At 35.4% G+C, this 23,095-nt stretch overlaps 1 protein-coding gene across 3 annotated transcripts; it reads left to right on the top strand.

Moving 5' to 3' along the window:
• Positions 1 to 2,442: 2,442 nt before the first annotated feature.
• LOC145641762 (sister chromatid cohesion protein SCC2-like) lies at positions 2,443 to 22,257 on the top strand. Of its 3 annotated transcripts, none has more exons than XM_081692704.1 (28): positions 2,443 to 2,890; positions 3,061 to 3,170; positions 4,106 to 4,236; positions 4,325 to 4,418; positions 4,512 to 4,768; positions 4,918 to 5,022; positions 5,163 to 5,274; positions 5,485 to 5,581; positions 5,813 to 5,999; positions 6,102 to 6,530; positions 6,609 to 7,135; positions 7,442 to 7,652; positions 7,727 to 7,777; positions 7,912 to 8,070; positions 8,152 to 8,319; positions 9,857 to 10,147; positions 10,215 to 10,367; positions 11,475 to 11,644; positions 12,475 to 12,586; positions 17,670 to 17,825; positions 17,910 to 18,014; positions 18,105 to 18,338; positions 19,980 to 20,113; positions 20,187 to 20,474; positions 20,557 to 20,908; positions 20,988 to 21,080; positions 21,185 to 21,310; positions 21,650 to 22,257. In XM_081692704.1, exons 1-28 carry the CDS (start codon positions 2,658 to 2,660, stop codon positions 21,866 to 21,868), a joined length of 5,304 nt encoding a protein of 1,767 aa, XP_081548830.1. In that variant the 5' UTR covers positions 2,443 to 2,657; the 3' UTR covers positions 21,869 to 22,257. The 3 variants fall into 3 exon arrangements, with proteins under 3 accessions (XP_081548830.1, XP_081548828.1, XP_081548831.1); XM_081692702.1 differs by having other exon boundaries at positions 17,667 to 17,825; XM_081692705.1 differs by lacking the exons at positions 2,443 to 2,890; positions 3,061 to 3,170; positions 4,106 to 4,236; positions 4,325 to 4,418 and having other exon boundaries at positions 4,710 to 4,768; positions 4,922 to 5,022; positions 17,667 to 17,825.
• Positions 22,258 to 23,095: the final 838 nt, after the last annotated feature.

The following is a 23,095-nucleotide window of genomic DNA, read 5'->3' as shown; positions in this document are numbered from 1 at the left end:
TTGCCGATACAAGTAGGCTAGTGCAGCTGTTCCCCAAGCATACTCGTTAATAGGGACATCCGTGTGACATAGCTCGTGGAGGAAGGAAGGATGCGTACGGTTACCACTCTTGTCTACAAACAGTGTACCTCCAAGCACTAACCACAAGTATGCATCAAGCTGCTCACTAAAATCCCGGTCGACCGCCAATGTGGACTCAAAAATCTTATCAGTCAACACCCCACTACCCTGCCAAATGGTCTTTGTGCCGCAAACCTCAGACAGATCATCTGGAGTCATATCCATGGTGACCGAGCACGCGTCCCGTAACACGTCCGTGCTAGGAGTAGTGGACACCATATTGCCTGCAACCCGTAACCCAAGTATGTTGTACACGTCGTGCAGCAAGATCGTAATCTCCCCAAATGGCATGTGAAAGGTGTTCGTATCTGGCTGCCACCTCTCAACAAAAGCAGAAATCAACGGCCAATCAAGTCTCTTAAACATCAGGCCGGGCAAGTGAGACAACCAACTAGCATCAATCGCCGCAATGTCCTCCGCAGATTGACGGCCTCGCCAAGTGAACAAGTCAGAACATAACTTTGTCCTACTCAAACAGCGTAAAACACTACGCTCCTGCTCCATCCAGATATACCGTGCCACGTGACCGCCAAAACTAGGGATAACTGACCCATCCTCAGGCCCACCCGGCATCGGTTCCTGCACTAACCATGCCTCTGCAGAGCTGGAAGTAGGCTGACTCGACCCACTACCAACAAATCTCCCAAACTGACCCCTATATACCATATGGAAATCCTGAGGGTCCTGTTCTTCATCTCGGTCACCAGCATGACTAGCCGAACATTCGTCTTCATCGTCAGATATGGGTGCTCCACTTGCAGAGTACAAGGGCCGACTATTACCAGACTGTTGGTCTCTCGACCAACCACTAGTAGACCCGTATTGCTGCTGCTCCGGCTGAACCGGTGAAGATCGAGATGTCTGTCTCCTAACAGATGCATTCAGACGTCGTGATATTGCATGTCGAGCACCAGAACCCTCGATCTACATAAAATTAAAAAATAATCCGATTTTAGTAATAACAATAACAATAACCATAATAACCATAATAACAATAACAACAATAATAATAATAACAACAACAACAACAACAAATACAAATTAACAACAACAAATATAACCTTAACAACAACAATAACTAACAACAATAACTAAAAACAACAATAACTAACAACAATAACTAACAACAACAACAACAACAAATACAAATTAACAACAACAACAATAACCATAATAACAATAATAATAACACTAATATCAACAACTATAATACTAATCATAATTCAAAATATTAATAATAGTACTACTAATAACAACAACAACAAAAAATTAAACAACAACAATAACCATAAAAACCCTAATATCAAATTAGTTTAATAATAATACTAATCATATTTTTAAAAATAATAACAATAATAATAATAATAACAATAATAACCTTAACATTAATAATAAAAATAACAAAATCCAAAAAAAAAAAAAAAACAATAATTAACAACAACAACAATAACCTTAACATTAATAATAAAAACCTAATATCAACAAAATAATAAAAATTATCATATTTTTTTAAAATAATTACATTACAAAATATAATAAGCACAATAATAACAACAACAACAATAATAATATCAACAATAATCACCATAACACTTCAAAATAACAAAAAAAAAACAAAATCCGAAAAAAAAAATAAAATTAACAATTTTATTAACGGGCCAAAAAAAAAAAAAAAAAAAAAAAAAAAATAGAACTTCCGCCCAAAATTTCCGGAAGTTCCATGGAGGATCCGCCTGGAATTTCCGGATCCTCCATGGAACATCCGAAAATTCTGGGCGGATGTCACTTCCGCCCAAAATTTCCGAATGTTCCATGGAGGATCCGGAAATTCCAGGCGGATCCTCCGTGGAACTTCCGGAAATTTTGGGCGGAAGTTCCATTTTCCGAAATTAAAAAAAAAAAAATACCTCGTCTCTACCATCGCCGCCGCCGCCGCCTCCGCCGCTGCCACCAGCGCCGTCGAAGGTCCTCCCTCCAAATCTCAGCCTAATCCGCCTCGAATCACCCATTTTATTTTGTGTTTATGATGATTGTTGTTTTTTAAAAAAATGAAGAACAATTTTTGAATTTTATTAAAAAAAAAAGAAAAAAATAGTTTTAGAGAGTTAGAGAGTTGAGAGTAAGAGAGTTAGAGAGAGAAGTAAAGAAGTGAGAAATGTTGGTAGGGAAGGAAAAAACCGTATTTATATATTAGGGGTAAAATTGGAATTTCAAGAAAAAAAGGGAGCGTTACTCGGTAAAATGGGAGCGACAAATAACAACCCCCTCAAAAATCAACCACTTAATTTTATTTTTCACATTTTCCCCGCCATTTGTAATTTGTGTAATCTTCATTATTTTCTCTCTCTACCTCACTTTCTCTCTCTAGGGCTTATTCCTTTCAAAATTTCCCAATTTCTTCAACCTCTCTCTCACTCCTTCTCTCTCCTCTAAAGCCCTAATTTTCCAGAAATTGAAATTCCAATTTCACTGAATTTCATCAATTGATGATCAAATTCCAACCAAATTTCAATTCCATTGCTTTAATTCATTGAAAAATGAGCACCAATTTCAGCGATTGGACTCAAAGAGGCGTCACTCTCTCCAACACTCTACACTCCGAGGTTGCGCCTTGCTTACCTCTGCCGTCTCTTCCGCCGTTTTGCGGTGCTTCTGATGAGCAGCTTCGGCTTTTCGATGATCACCTCTCTCGGCCGCTAAATCGCCGTGATATCCTTGCTCAAGCTCCGAAAATCGCTGATCTCTTGCTTCATACTGATGTTTCCTACTTGTATGTGCTTAAATTTTCTCTGTATATCTTTTTTTGCTGTTGAATTTGATTTGGCTTTGAATTTGAATTTGAATTGAGGTGATTTTTTTGAGTGATTGGAATTTTGGTTTGAAATTTTGAATTTATTTGCTGCTGTTGCTGTTAGTCTTACATTGTGTTTAATTCGTCAGGATTCTTAAAAATGATGCGAGTTCAGGTTCTGGTTCTACAATGGCGCCTATGGATCTTTGCGAGGAGGTTTTACGATGCAATCGTGACGCCTTCGAGTGTACACTTCCAGGTAAGCGTAGTTTCATATGGCAATTCATTGGAGGCGTTCCAGCTATACGAATAATTTAATCCGAACGAGAGACAAATGTCGAATATACATCAACAATTTTAAAAATTCTACTCATCAATGTTTGGCTGTGATAAAATCCAATGAGAGACAAATGCTGATTATGAATCTATTTATCTATTTTATTTTTTTGATTTGTAATACTGATAAGATTAATTCTAGGCATTGTGGAACCGGTGCTGATGTATCTCACTTCTAGTTTACTTTCGTGATCATTTCTATCAACGGGCTTATTAGATGTTTCATTTTTTGGTTTAAAATATCAAATGAGGAATCGAGTGTGCAATCTATGCAGCCATTTGAACTTGTGGAGTGTGAATTATATTAGCTGGATAGATATACTCGAGGGTGGGATAGAATGGAGTGCCCAACAAATTAGGTTGGCGTATGGACACTGTTCCTCATACGGCCTTAGCTGAAGGGAAAATAAAGTGGTTATGATGTATTATAACATGACTCAGAAGAAAACTATGTCAAAAGAGTAAAAAAAGGCGAGGAAGCCAATTTTGAGTGATTGGAGGAGGATTTTAGTGAGGAACATCACACCTTTAAACTGGAACAATTTGTTAATATCAATGTGTGCTGTTGTGGATTTTGTGTGAGGCATTCCTAGTGATAATGTTGTTTCGGGGCTATCTCCATTGATGCATCATGTAAGGAGGGTTATTAGCTCATAAAAGGACATAGCATGGAATTGCTGGCTTTCTAAGCCAATGGGCCAAGGAAATCACATATTAGACTTTAGTTGTCTTCCTAGGGATTAGGCAGTTGGATATATATTTCTACCTTTTACTCCCATGACTAGTCTCCTGTGCATTTTGGATGAAAGTGGTGAAGATTTGTCCCTTATTGTTTATCGTCTCGTTCAAGTTTCTCAGGTCCTCTTGAAGAGCGAATCTCTAATGTGGAGTCTGATCGCGACATTTATGAGAAGAATGAGCATGTATCCTGTCAAGTTGATGGAGACCGTGAAGAAAGACACATGCGCCATCATGCTCATGTTGTTGATGTATGCAATCCTTTCATTTTTTTGTCTTTTAATTTTTAAACATTTTGTACAAGACCCTTTTATTTCTTAATTGCAAGCTGAATTTCAGGATGCACCTTCATCATCAAAAAAAACAAGAGCTAAGAAGAAAGGAACCCAGGGAGTGTCATCATCTGCTTTGCCAGATTTCAGTGAACAAAGAGGTTAGTATAGTTTACCAATAACTGGAATTGGCATCTTGGTGTTTCATTCTATAAACTTTTTACACTAAGACTATTGTTGATCAAACTTGTCAGATGCTATGATTGGGCGATTCTGTGATTTTTTGGAGGACTTTTGCAGTAGGGCTGAGATTCCTGGTGAAGAGCGAGAAGAGTCGGAGTGGTTAATGTTACCCACCTCTGACATTCGTATGGTCGTGAAGGAGATATTGACTATCAGAGAAGAAAAATTGGTACATCGAGTTCCTGTTGACTTTCTTGTGAGACTATTGACGGTTTTAGACCATCAGATTCATCGCGCTGAAGGCCTATCAATTGATGAATGTGAAAATGTAAGTTAATATGTAATGCTTTTCTCTAATCCACTGGATGTAAGGGGGAAGGGAGTGGAGGGGGTATATTCTCTTACGCTATAAGAATTCTTGGTGAGTTATGTCCTGTGTTTTCTGACATCCTATTACTTCTGTGAATTTTTTTTCAGTCAGATTCTGATGTTTCATCGATTCTCTGTGCTTTGGAGTCTATCCATGCCGCTCTGGCTGTAATGGCTTTTAATGACATGCCAAAGCAACTATATAAGGAAGAGGTATGTTTTCTTCCAATTTTATTTTATTTCAAAAGTGTAGTATATTGCTTGCTTTCCTTTTTACCCTGATCTGTTATTTGTCAAGTACTGTGAGAATAGCTGTTTGTACCAAATTTAAGTGGTGATCTTCTTACTATTAGATTATTGAGAGAATTCTCGAGTTCACCAGACGTCAGGTCATGGACGTGATGTCAGCTTATGATCCATCATATCGCGCTTTGCATAGACCTGGTGATAACAGAGTTGCTGAAGGTAGGTGGCTTAGAAAAGATGAGTGCTGGACCTTTTTTTTTTTTTTTTTTTTTTTTTTTTTTTTTTTTTTTTTAAATTTGTGTCAATATCTGTTTTGTAAATATATGGCAATTACAACCCACTGTTATGGATCCACATTTATTTACCTTTTATATCTCAAATTTAGGCATGTGCTTTTAGATAATCATTACTAAGAGACTAGCTTTCCAGGGGAAGATGATCCAGATGTCGAGGCTGAGTTTGGTTCTGCAAGCAAAAAACGGCGTATAACTAAAAGTGTAAAAGTGAAAAGAACTATGGCTAGCAGGTGAGTTTGCATCTGCAATTTGCTTTTTATGGTCATTGATTTCTTCTAAGTGATTACACCCAATTCAATGCAGCTGTAAAGTGTTAATTTATACTTTATTTTTATTATTCTGTTATTATTGTTATTGTTCTCTCTGCTTTAAGCTTCCTGTTGAACTGTGTATTGATCTTTAGATATTCTTCTTTGTCTCCAAGAAACAATGACATGCTGTATGTGTTTTTTGACTCCTAGGATTCCAGCTGCTGTGAACACTGTGTTTCAAAAGCTTTGTACTATCCTTGGTCTTCTCAAGGACCTCTTGTTAGTTGAACGCCTCTCAGACAGCTGTATCTTGCAGCTTGTGAAAACGTGTTTGTCAACATTTTTGGTTGACAATATTCAACTCTTGCAAATGAAGGCTATGAGCCTGATCAGTGGGGTATAAAAACAATACATTTTGACTTTCCATTTACCTAGAATTTCCTTAATTTTGCAATGGTTCTGTCCACAGATCTAACTTTTTCTGTCATTGGGATTGCAGGTATTCTATTCATACACTCAGCATAGGAGCTATGTTGTTGATGAAGTAATTCAACTTCTATGGAAGCTTCCATTCTCAAAAAGAGCTGCCAGAGCATATCATTTACCTGAAGAAGAGCAGAAGCAGATTCAAATGATTACTGCTTTACTGCTTCAGTTAGTTCTCCATAGTGCTAATCTTCCTGAAGCCTTGAGACAAACATCAAGTACCAGTGCCATCTTTGAAACTACTATTGAAACAAACTACCTTGTTCAATGCAATGAGGCAGCCACAGAGGCATGCGTTTCATTTTGGACACATGTACTTGAGCGGCTTACAAGTAAAAGTCAAGAGGCATCCGAAGTGAAGGTGATAATGGAGAATATTGTGGTTGATCTGCTAACTACATTGAATCTGCCAGAGTACCCTGCTGCTTCCCTCATTTTAGAAGTAAGAATTCCACCATTGGTGCTTATTGCTTAACGTTTGCTTCTAAAATTTTCCACATCTAAAGATGGTTGCTTGCAGGTTCTCTGTGTCTTGTTGCTTCAGAATGCTGGTCCAAAATCAAAAGATATTTCTATTCGCTCATTGGCGATTGATATTCTTGGTACAATTGCTGCACGGTTAAAGCATGAGTCTGTACTTTGCCATAGTGATAACTTTTGGATAGTTCAGGAGCTGTTAGGTAGGGAAAGTGTAAATGAGAATGAACAGACAGATACATGCTCTGTTTGCTTAGGTGGAGTAGTCGAAAAAGCTTTAGTGATATGTCAAGGTTGTCAGAGACCATTTCATCCTGATTGTGTGGGGTTCAGAGAACATGACATCTCTACACGTGGTTGGCAGTGCCCTTGCTGTCTCTGTAAAAAGCAACTTATAGTGTTACAATCATACTGCAAATCTCAGATCAAGGATGATAGCAAAAACAATCATAATAGATCAGAAAATTTGTCTGATGAGTCTGCTTCAAAGATGGAGATTGTTCAACAGATGCTTCTTAATTACCTTGAGGACATGGGCTCATCTGATGATCTTCATCTTTTTGCCCGTTGGTATGTATCTGCTTAATCTGATCCTATGATACTTGTCATTTAGTCTTTTTTCATTTTGGTACTTAGGTTCTATACTCAACTCCAAGTATCTTGGAAAGGATCATCAGAAGAACCAAGCTGATTTGCTTCTTCTAGTTAAAATGTGATTTTCTCCTGCTGTTGTAACTGTCTACCGCAGCTTGAATATTCACTGTTCGTTAATTGTAGATAAGTGCTTAAGTCTTTGTTATAAAAAATTTACTGTAGTGATGTTTTGATAATGTGGTGCGAAATCTGTTGTGCCTTATAGCTACTATATATTTGCAGGTTGTATCTCTGCCTCTGGTACAAAGATGATCCAAAAAATCAGCAGCAGTCCTGCTATCGCCTTGCCAGATTGAAATCCAAAGCAGTTATTCGTGATTCTGGGGCCTTGTCATCGATGTTAACCAGAGATTCCATTAAAAAGATAACTTTGTGTCTTGGACAGAATAATTCATTTTCCAGAGGATTTGATACTATTCTTGGCATGCTTTTGGTTAGTGTTATCATATTTTCCAGTTATCTTTTGTTGAATGAATCATTCCTTTTTAACTTGGAAACTCATTTCAGGTTAGTCTACGAGACAATTCACCTGTAATTAGGGCTAAGGCATTGCGTGCTGTAAGTGAATTTGATATCCATCTTATTTTGTATCTGTCTCCTTTAATATTGATTTTTGTCCTGATTTCTTACTTTGGTGGATTTTGGACATCTACTAAGTAGCTGACCACTCTTTTTTGCTGCCAACTAAACAGGTTAGTATAATTGTAGAGGCTGATCCTGATGTCTTGCGTGATAAGCGTGTTCAACTTGCTGTTGAAGGAAGGTTCTGTGATTCTGCAATATCTGTTAGAGAGGCTGCTTTGGAACTTGTTGGAAGGCATATCGCATCTCATCCAGATGTTGGGTTGCAAGTATGTATGAGTTCTCCTACATATCCTTTATGTTTGTGTGATTTATTGGAGCAGTTTCTTATTGTGTGTTATGTATCATAGTATTTTGAAAAGGTTGCGGAGAGAATTAAGGATACTGGGGTAAGTGTTCGGAAACGAGCGATCAAAATTATCCGAGATATGTGTACATCAAATGTTGAGTTTGTGGAATCTGCACCTGCTTCCATTGAGATCATTTCCCGTATAAGTGATGAAGAATCAAGTATTCAGGTATAGGCTATACTATGATTTATGATTTTTAAGCTTTTATCCAATATCCAAGCATGTTAAATGTAAATCTTCATTTTTCTTTTTAAAATATTATTGTGGTAATTGAACTCGCTTGTCATAATCTGAAACTGGATAAACTGCCAAGATTCAGGATGTCCCCTCAGTGAAGCGTATTAAATGGAGGTTCAATGAAACAATTACAGTGGATGTGAGTACATATCTAGAAGTAAATTAAAGCAGATAGGAACTATGCCAAAATAAAAGAAAACAGGCTTGTCTTTCTCCACCCTCCCCCCCTCCCCCCCCCCCCCCCCCAAAAGAAAATAAAAGAAAATAGCTTGTATGATTAGGTAATGTTCAATCTGTTCATGTTGCCTAACTCTTTTAAAAAGCTTCACACTGCATGTTCCTATTTTTATTTTGTGCTGTGACTTATCCTGGTTTATGGGTGTACACAACTACAAGGGGATATAAACACAATGGTACATTTTGCATTACTTGGCAATAATGTGTTGCACAGTAGACATTTTAAATGAAAAAGAAAAAATGGAGATTAAGAAGGAAATGAGATTTCTTGGCTGAAACAACTGAATTTGGGGATTTGGCACATGAAAATAGTGGTAGAAAGAAAATCTGAAATTACCGTGGATGGATGCAGGGAGCCGAAAGAAGAGAAGGGGGGGGGGGGGTGCTTGTCTCTCAGTAGTTGGGTGAAGCTTTCATGCAACAGTTGCATCTTCTGTGCTTTTTCTTTGGTTCTTTTTTCCCCCATAGTGTTAACAATTTAATTTTTTTTTTGGAGGGGGGGGGGGGTTTCAATAGGATGAGCATCCAATGAGCCGTATAAGTGGGAATGTGGGATATTGTGGCAGAAGAAAACAATAAATAAAACTTGGCAGGAGGCATAGGAGAGAATATTTTTGGAGGGAAAGAAAAATGCATTGGTCAAACTTGTTTTTAAGTGCTGAAACAGGTTTCTGTCCAAGTGGAAAACCTGGCTGCTTTATGCCAATTTTGCTTTTGTTGGCCCATAGGCCATTATGAAATGTCAAGTCTTTGACATGGATACCACAAATGAATGGAAAAGAAAATGGTAGGGTGAATCTTTTCCAAGTTGAGTGGTGTTAAACTGAATAATCACCACCGTACAGGTAAGCAGTCTGGATCTAGTCATCTTTGAGCAAAGCTGAAGGGTTGAGAAAATGAACAGAGTTTGTCTTGCATTCTAATATGTTAGGCATTTAGCTTACTTCAGTTTATGTCGGAGCTACATAGGATGTCATGTGTTGTTTGAGCCACTAAGCCTGCTCTATGTTGCACCTTGTACTTAGGCATTTGCCAAAACTTTGATAGGTCTTTGTGGATTTGTAGTTATCTAGACTCCTATATCAGAAAGATTGTTATAATGCCGTTGCATGTGTGACTTGAGAACTTTGCATAAATATCGTTATTGTTCTCTGAAAAATTCTACGTGTTGCTGTGCTGATCTTGTTTTCTAGGCTGTTTATAATATGCATCACATTTATCTTGATAACAGGATCTTGTGTGCAAAACATTTTATGAATTCTGGTTTGAAGAACCTGCTGGGAGACAGTACTTTGCAGATGATAGTTCTGTGCCGTTAGAGGTGGCTAGAAAGACTGAACAGATAGTTGACATGTTAAGGAAGATGCCTAATCATCAACCTCTTGTCACTATTATCAAACGCAATTTGGCTCTTGATTTCTTGCCTCAGTCGAAGGGAACTGGGGTTAATCCTGTATTACTGGCGACAGTGCGCAAGCGTTGTGAAATGATGTGCAAATTTTCACTTGAAAGAATTTTACAGGTATTCTTGCTGCATATTTTATGAGTTAACTTGGTATCATTTGTGTGATATGAACATTTTTTAACAGGTAGAGGAAATGAACTCTGAGGAAGGGGAGTTGCGGATACTTCCTTATGTGACGGTTTTGCATGCTTTTTGTGTCGTGGATCCGTCACTCTGTGCACCTGCCTCCAATCCTTCCCAGTTTGTTGTCACACTGCAGCCATATCTTAAGAATCAGGTAATTTGCATATGCTATTCACTAATCACTATTCTATTCCTCTGAGTGTTTGTTGTGTATTTTTTACTTTCATTTGGTGTTTTTTTTTTAGATCGCGTTTGTCATGAGAATACTTAGAAGACTTGTTTCATTTTATATCTTATAATTATAATTTAGATAGAAAATGTTGATGAATGTGTTAAACCTAACTTTTTTTTGTTGTGTGGTTCTAATTTCAGATGATTAAGCTATAAAATAGTTGCTGAGAGCTGGGTATAATGGGCTTGTTCTTTAAATGGTATTTAAAAATATACTTGTAGGACAGACTCTCTCTAACCTGTCGCTTAGATCCTTACTCGGCATGGGAGTCATTATGATCTGTTTTGGAAAACCAGTTGAGGTATAAATTACATGATGTTAGAAGTGGTTGTGAAGAGTTTGAGATCATTTGCTCATCTCATCATACTATCTATGCTCTCCTGGGCAAGGATGGTTGTGGAAGAGTTAAGGGATGGGAATGGTGGAATATTGAGTGATTCCCTTCCTTAGATGTAAAACAAGCAACAAGACAAACTTGACATCTAACCTTTTCTTCCTCATTTTTTTTTGTTAAATATCTTTCCCTTTCTTGAACCATTTGCTCCCTTAATGCTCTAAAAGGCAGGGTTAGGTGTTACTGAAAAGTGCTGTTTTTGCTATTCCCTTGTATAAAAGGGTATGAACTTATCTAACTTATCTACTACCCTGTCAAAAATTAGAAGTAAAGAGCGATGTAATGAGTATTGAAATTTTTTTCCCTGTATTTTCTTAGTGATTTATAACTATACTATCCAAGTAATTTTCACTGAAAGTTCAGAATATTGTATCCCATATCCTCTTGCAAGTTGCAACCTTCTGCATGTCATACGGTCAAGTTCTCACCTTTGTATTTTGTTTCAACGTCCTCTATTGCATAGTGTTAGGAAGTAAAATAATTTATAGAAATTGTAGAGCTAATTCAGCTTAACATATATATTTTTTTTGTGCTGTTTCACAGCCTCCTTCCTTTGGAGGAGGAGAGGGGTGGGGGAGAGGTGATGCTGAAGTTACATTATTCCTTGTTTGATGATTTTTTTGTTCTTGTATAAGGTTGATAATCGAGTTATGGCCCAGCTTTTGGAAAGTGTTATATTTATAATTGATGCTGTTCTTCCTTTACTGCGGAAGTTGCCTCAAAGTGTAGTTGAAGAACTCGAGCAGGATCTGAAGCAGATGATTGTTCGTCATTCCTTTTTGACAGTTGTACATGCTTGCATCAAGTAAACATACTTCCTGCTTGTTTATTATTCAGCTATTCAGTCTTGTATCCTTGTTGCCATTGTAACTGTAATTGCTGGGTCTTTATAGTTGATAATTTTAAAAAAATAGCAAATATAGACAATCTATGACAACTTGACAAGCCATTTATTCCTTCTTGCATATAACTGTCTATCAATGATTTGCACATATATTAAGGAGCTGCTTTCAAAACTGATACTGTTGCATTAATATCTTATACATACAAGTAATAGCACATTCTGTATTCCAAATGGCAGGTTTTATGAAATAGAGTGGTTAGAAAAATATAGAATCAAGGGAGTATGAAGTAGGTTTTGGTGGTCTCTGAAAATAATTAAATAATCAGGCTTCTGTGTTTCGAAATAATTAATAGTGAAATGTCCGAGATACATGAGGCAGTTTAAGGTACATCATTACCCATTAAAAGGAGTTATGTTTAAAAATACTTTGCTTAAGGTGATTTCGAATTTTCATTGAAGTGCTATAAGGTTTGTTGGTTTATTTTGTACTATTGTGATACATTTTAGTTTGACTATAGAGAGTGAAATCTATCTTGGAAGGAGCATTTTATGGTTTCTGTTTTATTTTTGCTGTTGGTTGTATAAACTAAGTTTGACTTTAGAGAGTAAAGTCTAAAGGTGATAAAAATTCTTAATGACCCATAAAACTACCTGTAACTCTTTGGGTCTTCAGAAAATGGGCTATAAAATAATCCCTTTGCTTGTGAGGTGCAGGGATCATTTTAATTTTCTCGTGCATTTAATTTTATGCACAACCTCATCTGATGAAATTACATCCCCATCTGCTGTAGGTGTCTTTGCTCTTTGAATAAAATTGCTGGTGGAAAGGGAGCTAGATTAATTCAGTTTCTGATTCAGGTGTTCGAAAAGCGTTTGGATGCTCTTGGTGTTGATAACAAACAGGTTTGCTCCTGCCAATTTTGTTAGGGTTGTCTCGCCATCTCTAATGCTACTATCCAATATCCTTGATGTTACTTTAATTGAGCAGAAGTTAACTAATTTCCCTAAAACGCTTGTCTAAGGTTTGTCTGATTTGGAATTTATGTGTGTGCACAATGAGTAGTAAAATATCAAAATTTTGTTGTTCATTTGTTTTCATTTGATGTAAGTCATAGCTAACTGAGTATTAACAAGATTACAAGCGTTGAGTATTCGAAATCTGAACAAAAATGCATTTATTATGATTGCTATTAGATTGCTGGGAATGTTTGTATCATATATGTTAAAGTTTCTCATACATGTCATCTTTGTCTAAATGATGACAATTGCTTGGTGATGTGTAAATTGGATGGGCTGGAATGGACTTTGACCCTGTTCATTTAGATTTATTTTGTAGTTTTTCGTTCAATTAATTAGTTTTCAGCTTCATAATTGTTATTACTATTGTTATTGTTGTTGTTAATTGAACTTTTTACGATTACTTAATTGTCAGCTCTTCACCTTTTCAATTCAATTCAGTTTAATTAATCATATTAATTGCTATCACTATTATTTATTATTCACTTTTGTTGATTTAACCTCATTTTTTAACTGCCTGGGATTTGGGTTGGGTAAGCTGATTTGTTCATACTTATTTTGGTAAACTTGAGTCCTACATTGCTTAAAAAGCCCTTAATAGAAAAAAAACACCTTTGGCCTTAAGCCTACATTTGTTTAGTGAATGAGCATGTATCGTGTAAGTTATTTGTGATCATTGATTATCTTAATATAAATCAATTTTATATCCCTCCAGCTATTTTAGTGTAGTTTTTATCTCTTATTCTTTCATTATTTCTACTACACATAAGTGATGCTACCTACTTTGTTACCACAATTAAAGAAACAACTACTAAGAATTAGGTATGTTCGTTAGCAATCTATAATTCTATACTAATAGAGAGCCAACTTCTCTCTCTCTCTTTATTTTTATATTTCAACTTTTACTTTTTGGAAAAGTTTTCTGTTCATTTGACTAGAATCTTATTCTTCCTGGCAGAATTGATCATCTGTTATTCTCCTTGATATTTTTAACTATAAATTTTTTTAAATTTAAATTGTGTAGAAAACTTAAAATTTATTTTACTATATTATTCTTTTCTATATGTGCCAAAATCTTTCGATCCATCTTCTGTTACACTTTCTTAATTAGAAGATTTTGAACCACTTGACTAAAATACAAATACTTTTTTTTTCTTTTCTTTTTCTTTTTTTTTTTCCCTACAATATCCTTTATATTTTTAATAATATAAAAGTACCCACCAAATTGTACCTTTTATCATCATATGTTTTAAACTTTATCCATAATTTGTTCTCCTTAAAAATTCTTTCAAATTATAATTTTCCTAAAGATAATTATTATGGCCGCTACCACAATTATTATGTTATTCCTTTAAAATAGGTCAATGTGTTTAAATTTAAATTTATGACAGTTGAACATTGGATGGAACTTTTACCTTAAAAAAAAAAAAAAGAAAGAAAGAAATGTTCATAAAATTAACTACATGCTTGATTATCATACTTTTAAATTTCATGACTACTGTATTAGATATTGAATTTCTTTGGCCAAAAATTGAAGTATTTTGAGATACCATAGAATATAAATCCATGATTGATTATTAATTGATTCTTTCCTATTGTGGTTCACCTTTATAATTATGTGATTATTTTACTTCGAAATGACAGGGATTGTAAAGTCGTAAATTAGAATACATAGTAATATCTACCAAAAAAAAGGAATATAGTTTTATAAAAAAAGCATAGTAACATATGTTGTAGTCTAATGATAATTCTCTTATTGAAATTTAATATCATAAATCCTTGAACAATTATTAATTGATTCTTTCTTAATATAGTTCCCCTTATAATTATGTGATTATTTTACTTTGAAATGGCAAGGTTTGTAATTATGTAATTTATAACCCCAAAAAAGAAAAGGAATCAAGTCTTTTACAAAAAGCAAATAACAAAAGTTATTGTTTGATGATAACTCACTTATTGTGATCTAGTTTCATAATTTGATGAATAAGTTTCTAAAAAAGGATAATTTTTCAAGGGGTTTAAAAAAGTATTGTTAATATAATTTCGTGTTTGTTATGTCAAAAAAAAAAAAATGAATATTTATGTATATATTCTATATGTAATTTAAGTCATTTTAAATGATTTTGTTTTTACACTAGTTTGGATTTTGATGCTACATGTCATTAATATAATGTTTTTCACTTGTCAAAACTCAAATTTATTTCATTTCCTTACATTTTTTTTTGCAAGCTTCTATTTAGCTAGTAGCATCCATGTGTCGAATGGGTAATAAACTAGTTTCAAGAAATTCAGCCAATACGATTAACCTAGGGAAGGATTAACCACTTGTATTGATGATGTAACCAACAATTACAAATTATCACTGTTTGAAGGCTGATAAATCCTCCCAGTACTTTTTTCTTTCTACATTCAGCACGCCTCGCTTTCAGCTTTCCCTTATTTATATATAACTAATGATTGCCATGACAAAACTTCTTTATGACAAACTCTTAGCTACGAGACCCCTACAGCCTCTTATAAATTCTAGCATCTGTTGACTTCATTTCATTGTCACTTATTCTTTGCGTTTTCTTTGGGTGATTTTCTGCTGTATGTGACGAGCACAGGTGATTTAGGGTGAGTCTTTGCAACAACCATTGAGACAACAATGTATATAGAATCAACCTTATGACTAGAAGAAAGGTAGATGGCAATAAAGGAAATATTCTTCAGATTTAGTAACAAGAGGAATAATCTAGTTATTCTAGTTAAGAGCGTTGGAGTAAAGAGCAAGTTAGGTATTTGTGAAGGAAGAAAGGTGGGTGAGTAGCATATTGAGGGTTAGTGAGAAAAGCTGAAGTAGAATTATTGATTGGGAGAACACCAACCTTGAATGTTGGCAAGTTTGTAATTTGGATTATAGTGTGTTTGGATAAAGAACGTAGAATGAAAAGAAGAGGAGAGAATGGAAAGGGAGGGAGGGAAGAATGATGAGTTTTCCTTCCAAATCTCTCTATTGTTGTAGAGATCAATTCTTACAATTTAATCCCTTTATTTCTCTTCCTCTCAATTCTTTTTCTTCTTAATTTGTTATCCAAATGTAAAATATTTCACATTCACTCCATTTCCTTCGATCTAAACAAAGGGTTAGTATTTTTGTTTCCCAATTACAATGTTTGATTATCTCTATTGAATCAACGAACTCTTAAGGAATTGGTGTCTAATTTTTGAACTTGCTATAATATCTTTTTGAATGTTAAGTTTGTTTAAATGCATAATTATTGAATCTTGGCAAACATCTTTGAAGTATTTGATACCCAATTTTCATTTTGTTTTTTAAGGCGTAGTTGGATTGGAAAAAAAGATATTCATATCACATACTCCTTCCGTCTATATTCATTTGACAAACTTTCTTTATAGGGTTGCCCTATTGTTGACACACTTTTATTTCCTTCCTAAAAAGGAATGGTCCCATTAATTTTACATTGTTTCTTTCACTTGATACGAGTCCCACTTTTTTCCCAACTTCTATGAAAATAATTAAAAAATGATCTCACTCCCACCAACAAAACTAATGGTCCCACAGCACACTAACTACACTAACAAGTTACACCACTACTAACTTTCACATATAAAAGTATTTTTCATGTAAAAATACCAAAATCAATTCAACAAAAAAAAAAAAAAAAAAAACCAAAGTCAATTAATATGCCGTAAACTTTGTGACAGTCCAGTCAACTAAATTGGGACAAAGGGAGTTATTCCCATTGTTATTTGATCCACAATTATTCAAGCTAATGAACAAAATCCTTATTATTTCCCGGGTTGCATATGTTTTCAAATCTATCGTACAGATTTATTTTGCATTGTATTGGTCTTTAAAACCATTTATGGGTTCGTGGTTGATTTTTGGCCCAACCACATGTGATGCCTAGCTATTTAGACAATTACGCAACTTTTCTCTACTCATTAGTCAATACTCTAATAATGTCCTTAAAAACTCTTAATATATTCAAGATTATACTAGATTTTTGTTACTATAATTTCAAAAAGAGAATTTTAAACCACTTTCATGTCACATAATCACGATCTAGTTCATGCATCAACTCCGATACCATAATCATTATCGCATTCGTGATTGTAGTGGCATTTCAAACCATGATTGTGGGTAATTTACAAGGTTTTTCTAAGTTGATTACATAGTTATTTGTGGTCTCTCACCAATTACTCACTTTTTATTCCCCCGTCGCAAATTAATGTGAAGCAAAGGGAATTAGGTAGTAATGTATTATATTGCAAAATTTGCGTACTTTAAAAGGTCAAATTAAGGAAACTTAAAAGCCAAGTGAAACAATTGTCTTATGAAGAGAAGCAAGCTAGCTTTATATTGAAGGAATATTATCCAACAAAACATACGGAGCAATGTTAGGCTAAAATCATTGTGTAGAATATTGTGATCAGTGATCAGTTGTAGTATTAGGAGAGTAGTATTCCTCTCAAAAGATTGGCGAGGCTGCATTTGGTGATTACAACCTTGGTTAGCATTAATTCACTCATTATTGTCCTTTTTTACTCTTTTTTCCTTCTTCATCTCTTGTTTCAGTCCTTAATCTCTTCTCTTTGGTCACTAATCTGAGCTAATTCATATAAATTTTGTTTGATGTACATCATCATTGATGTGCTCTTGAATCTTATTGGATGAAGGATTCCTGGTCCTAAATTTAGCATATACAAAATAATGATTGTTATACTATAATTGGATCCACTGTTTTAAATGTAATGCATTGACTTGGAATATAAAGATATTATGTATTATGTAGCTTTGGTTATGCTACGTATTTGTAGTTTCTACCTTTTCCTACAGTGCATGCATTGTCTATTTTTCAGTTTTTCATGTTCTTTTCTTTTGCTTGTTTTTCTTAGTTGGTAGGATAGAATTTATAACCTTACTGCTTCTGAATCAAATTTACCTTTTCAAATTATGTAGCAGGTTGGCAGGTCACTGTTTTGTCTTGGGCTTCTGATTCGCTATGGTAGCACCCTGTTAAGGGAATCTACTGAAGGTGTTGATATTGGTAGCAGTATCAGTTTATTTAAGAAGTATCTTCTAGCTGATGATTTTGGTATAAAAGTCAGAGCTCTGCAGGTAAGGGTCTTTCTTCTCATAGTGACTGTAGGAAATATTTTAATAAATATGTTCATAGTCTCATAGAGAGGGTGCACTTTCCAGGCACTGGGATTTCTTTTGATTGCTAGACCTGAATGCATGTTGGAGAAGGATACTGGAAAAATTTTAGCTGCAACGCTGTCTTCCAGCTGTGATGCTCGTCTGAAGGTAAGGGCTTGTTTCTTTGCCTACCTGTTCCTCCTACTCTCTTTAGTAAAGGTTATGCTTCGGCCCTTTCTAATATGATATGATCGCCAGCTGCAAGCTCTGCAGAATATGTATGATTATCTCCTTGATGCTGAAAGTCAGTTGGGCTCAGATACAGTTGAAGATAATGTGGTTGACTGCTCCCACGATGGTGGTTCTGTGGTGCCTGTTGCTGCAGGTGCTGGTGATACAAACATTTGTGGTGGAATAGTGCAACTTTATTGGAACCATATCTTGGAAAGATGCTTGGACACAAATGAACAAATTCGCCAATCTGGCCTGAAGGTAACTATTCCTGTCAAGTTTTCACAATCATGGGTTGGTTTCAATTTTACATGTGCCAGCTCTATATCATGATTTGAATTTGAATTCCAATCTGGCCTGAAGGTAACTATTCCTGTCACGATTTTTAATTGTTTCCCAATTAACTCTATTGAAAAAGGTAACAGAAGGAAATATATTGTTATTGCAATGGTTGACTCCAGTAATATGACATAGAAAATCACAATTTCACATTGATAAATTTCTAAATTGCAAATCAAAAAGTGAGAAAAAAGAGAGAACTGTGACAGTGTGAATACTACTGTGCGTGTATGTATAGTATCGCTTTTTTATTTCCTTGTTAAATTGCCTGCTAAAGTATTCTATCATACTATCAAGATTCAAGAATATTGGCATTTACCACCTTTGCTTGGTAATGCAGTGTATGGAAATATATAATTATAACGTGCCAAAGTTTAGATCTTGGTATCTCATGTGCTGTAGATTGTCGAATGCAGTAAGAGGATGTTAATGCTTAATCGAAATACTTTTTATTTTTTTATTTGTTTTTTAAACACCAACACTTTACTTAATCGGCTGTTTTTTTAGTGCAACAATTCCAAATTTGGAAATCTTCTATACTTTTTTATTTATTTATCTATTTTTTTATTGTGTCTATCTCCACCCTCCCCACTTTTTTTTTTTCTTTCCTCTCACATCACTTACTTTTAAATAAACCGTTCACCCACTTTCTCTTTTCTATAATTTTCAATTCCCAAACAAACCCTTCTTACATATTTTCTTAACAAATTCAACTCATGCACTGGAGGGATTATTTCTTACTTTCTTAGACATGTGGAACTGGTATATGTAAAATTTTATCTTCACTAGTTCTTCACGGATGGCTTCTGAGCAGAGAATTCACTTTACCTTGGACTAGGGGTAGTTTAACTTCAAAGAAGGTATTGCTGTAGCCGTTGCAAAGTTATCCTTCATTCGAGCTATCAAGCGTGTGTGAGTATATGTTTGGTATTTGTAAATAAATAGTTTGTGATAGACTGATATATTATCCCTTTTCTTTTCCTTTTTTTTTTTTGGTTTTGTTTTTGGTTTTGCGTTAAACTGGTCATTCAACGGGGCTTTGTTGGCTAATTTTTTTTTACTGACTCATTATTCATTTGTCGGATTGTAATCTGATGATTAATTGGACTCCACCAAATAACTTTGTAGTGTTTTCTGCATTAGATAAATTTGTTTTTCTGTTTTTGGCATTGTATTTTTGGACGGTTCCTTTGACAATTCATATTAGCCGACCCCAAATCATTTTTGGATTAAGATTTTGTTGTTATGTTGTTAATCTATTTTTACATGACATTTCTGCATCAAATATTATAATGATTGTGTAAGGTTTGAACATAACAAATCATACTACCATTTGTTTCAAGCAATTTGTGGTCAATGTTAGATTTAAACATCAATGTGTTTATTTGCCGCTTGAGTTTTTGTTCTGGTCTGAGATTCGCAATCACATTTTATATGTGCTTTTCCTTGCCAAAAGCTTACCTTGTGCCCACTGTTAAAAGGCAATACTGACTGCAAGTCTGCTATTTTTATGTGCCTGCAGTGCATGATTTATTGCTTCATTTTGTATTTTGCTCTGTGCAGATTGTGGAAGTTGCTCTGCGCCAAGGTCTTGTACACCCAATTACTTGTGTTCCGTACCTCATTGCTCTGGAAACAGATCCTTTGGAGGTGAACTCAAAGTTGGCACACCATCTGCTAATGAATATGAATGAGAAGTACTATTCTGACACTTTGTATTTTACATTTATTATTCTTTGCTCCTGCTCACTATCTGATGAATCATTTCAGGTATCCAGCTTTCTTTGAGAGCCGCCTTGGTGATGGACTGCAGTTGTCATTTAATTTTATACGATCAATGAATGAGAATTCTGTAAATTCAAGTTCTAAAATCCAATTCAATGTTGCTGAAAATAAGGGAAAACATGAGGATGCATCATTTGCAAATGCGAGAATAGGAGTTTCTCGTATATACAAGCTTATACGGGGAAACCGTGTTTCTAGAAATAAGTTCATGTCTTCGGTTATTCGCAAGTTTGATAATCCAAGCTGGAGTGAAACAGTTGTCCCTTTCTTGATGTAGGCTATTCTCCCTCTGCTACTTTGTGAGCTTTAATTTTACACTGGTTTGTTAACTCATGTTGCATCTAATATTGTCTAGGTACTGTACGGAAATCCTTGCTTTGCTCCCTTTCACAACCCCTGATGAGCCCCTTTACTTGATTTACACCATAAACAGAGTGAATCAAGTTAGATCTGGGACACTGGAAGCAAGTCTAAAAGCTGAATCCCATTTCTCCCAGCGAAGTTTGCACAAGGTCCTGACAGAAAATGGGAGTGTTTTGCAAGAGTTACCTGTTGGGTCTCTCTCTGCATCTTCTGTATCTTTTGAGTTAAATGGACAAGTTGAGGTTCCTGAAGATGGGCATTTTCATTCTACGGTGAATGAAGAAACTGTGCACACAACTACTGGACCTTGTGTCCTCACAGAAGATGATCAGCAGAGAATACAGGTTGAATTTAAGAAGCAATTTACAATAATTCTGTAGTAGATCAAAGTAGCCTCACACCTAATAATTGGTGTTTGTGCAGGCTCTCTGTCTTGCAGCTACGGCACTTCAGCTTCTCTTAAAGTTGAAGAGGCACTTGAAGATTATGTACAACTTGGATGATGTTCGATGCCAAGTAAGACTACTATAATCTAATTTTTTTTGTGCTTTGCTTAAACTAATTATTAGTTGTCATTTAAATAACCTTGTTTAACCTGGGAGTGCAATTCTTTTTAATAGGCATTTTCACCTGCTGATCCTCCCAAATCTGGAGAGGCCCTTTCCAGACAGAATATTCCTTTTAGCATTGGTGTCATAAACGTTAATATGCCCTCTACGTCTGAAGAGTTGACCCAGAGATATCAGGTACCATTACATGTACACCCCCCCCCCCCCCCCCCCCCCTTCCCCCCTTGGCCAAATACCTGAGTTGAAGGTTGTAACTGCATACCTGCCTTTCCTAGCTTCCTTTTCCAACAGTAAATCGATATAGATCGGAAAAATAATGAGAACTGGAATATTCTAATGGGAAAATATATTGTACAAAGATGAGTAACCAGTATGGAAAATTACTCTACATATTTTTCAGTACCCTTTCACTTCAAAGGGTATGCATAAACATTTCAAGATGTTAGGGACAGGGTTGTATGTGGATTCACTGATCCCTTGATCTATTTGTTTGTTCCCTGCTTTTGTGACTAATAGGAATTCAAGAATGCGCTGAAGGAAGATACTGTTGACTACTCAGCCTACACAGCAAACATTATTAAAAGGAAACGCCCAACCTCCAAAAGAGGAGGTAAAGCAAGCCGAATGATAAGTAGGGAGGATGAAGATGAAGATGATAATGAAGATTGGACTGGAGGGCGGAGGAATCAAAGTGGCCGACAAAGCAACGGTGTTAGAGCAAGCAGGCGGTTGTAGTTTGTACATAGCAGGTTAGGCTAACTTGTACAGTTTTGTAGCACAGATGCAAAGAAAACATACACAAGAACGAAGGAGAGTTAGGTTTGCTGAAACAGAGGTCCAGACTCAAAGACCATAAATCATACTGGCTCTGAGACGACTTTGGGCTGCTGCTCCAGTCTTGTAACTTGGTTATCAATTATACCTGAGTATAGTGCTTGGTAGGAATTCACCCCACATTGGCCCCAGGCTTTGTATGTTGCTATTTGATGTGAATAGGCCAGGCTTACCCCTATTTTTTTTGTACCTTTGGGGTTTGCTTTCATTTATGTTGGGCGGTAATTGTAAAGGATATGAAGTTTCATTGAATGGAATGTAAATACTAGCTTCCGTGCGTTTTCAAGCAATCAATTGGTCTGCCTATCTTTGGTGTAGGTGTAGTTTTTGCTGTTGCTTATTGCAGCTCTGTGTAGGGGTGTTCATAAATCGGTCCGGACCAAAAAAATGGACCGGACCACCCCGGACCGGACCGAATTAATCGGTCCGGTCTTCGGGTTTTGAAATTCATTTTTCCGGTCTTCGGTCCAGTCCGGTCCAAAACCCTATAAAAATCGGTTTTGGACCGGATCGATTTTTTTTATTAAAAATATGTGTGAACCCCTTAAATGGTTAAAATTATCCTTAATAAGCTTAGAAAACTTTAACTTTATAAGTTTTTTTGCAATAAACATACAAAAAAAGACGTAAAAATGACGTTATAATATAGTTTTTTCAATACTTTTTTTGTGTTGTGCTTAACTTTATTAAAAATTTAGTATTCTTTTTAAAAAAATTCTTAAATCGGTCCGATCCGGGTTTTGAAATCAGTTTATCTTTTGTTTTTAGAAAGTTCCAGAGTTTATTTTCCTTATATAATCACTAGAAAGATTTGAGTTTAGATTATCATATGAAAAACGTGAGCTTAGCTTGTATTTATGGTTTGTTAAACCTTGCTGTTGTGCTAAACTTTGATTCTTGAACCGAGGTTTCAATTATCGCATCTCAATCGATCCTTAGGAGTTTTATCATTGTGTCACAAAAATTCTTTAATTAAACACATACATCATAATCGCATAATAAACGTATAAAAATCCAAGCAAAGGTTTAAAGATTTGAGTTTTATTCAAGAAACTCAAAATAGCTCATCATCTTGGTGTGGCTACTACTACTGCTATTTGACGAGGGAAAAGGGTGCAGACTCGTACA

Source organism: Chenopodium album, chromosome 8, assembly GCF_948465745.1.
Source record: "Chenopodium album chromosome 8, dcCheAlbu1.1, whole genome shotgun sequence".
Classification (NCBI taxonomy): Eukaryota; Viridiplantae; Streptophyta; class Magnoliopsida; order Caryophyllales; family Amaranthaceae; genus Chenopodium; species Chenopodium album.
The sequence above is the reverse complement of the archived record's forward strand: the minus strand, read 5'-3'. Positions and strand labels throughout refer to the sequence as shown.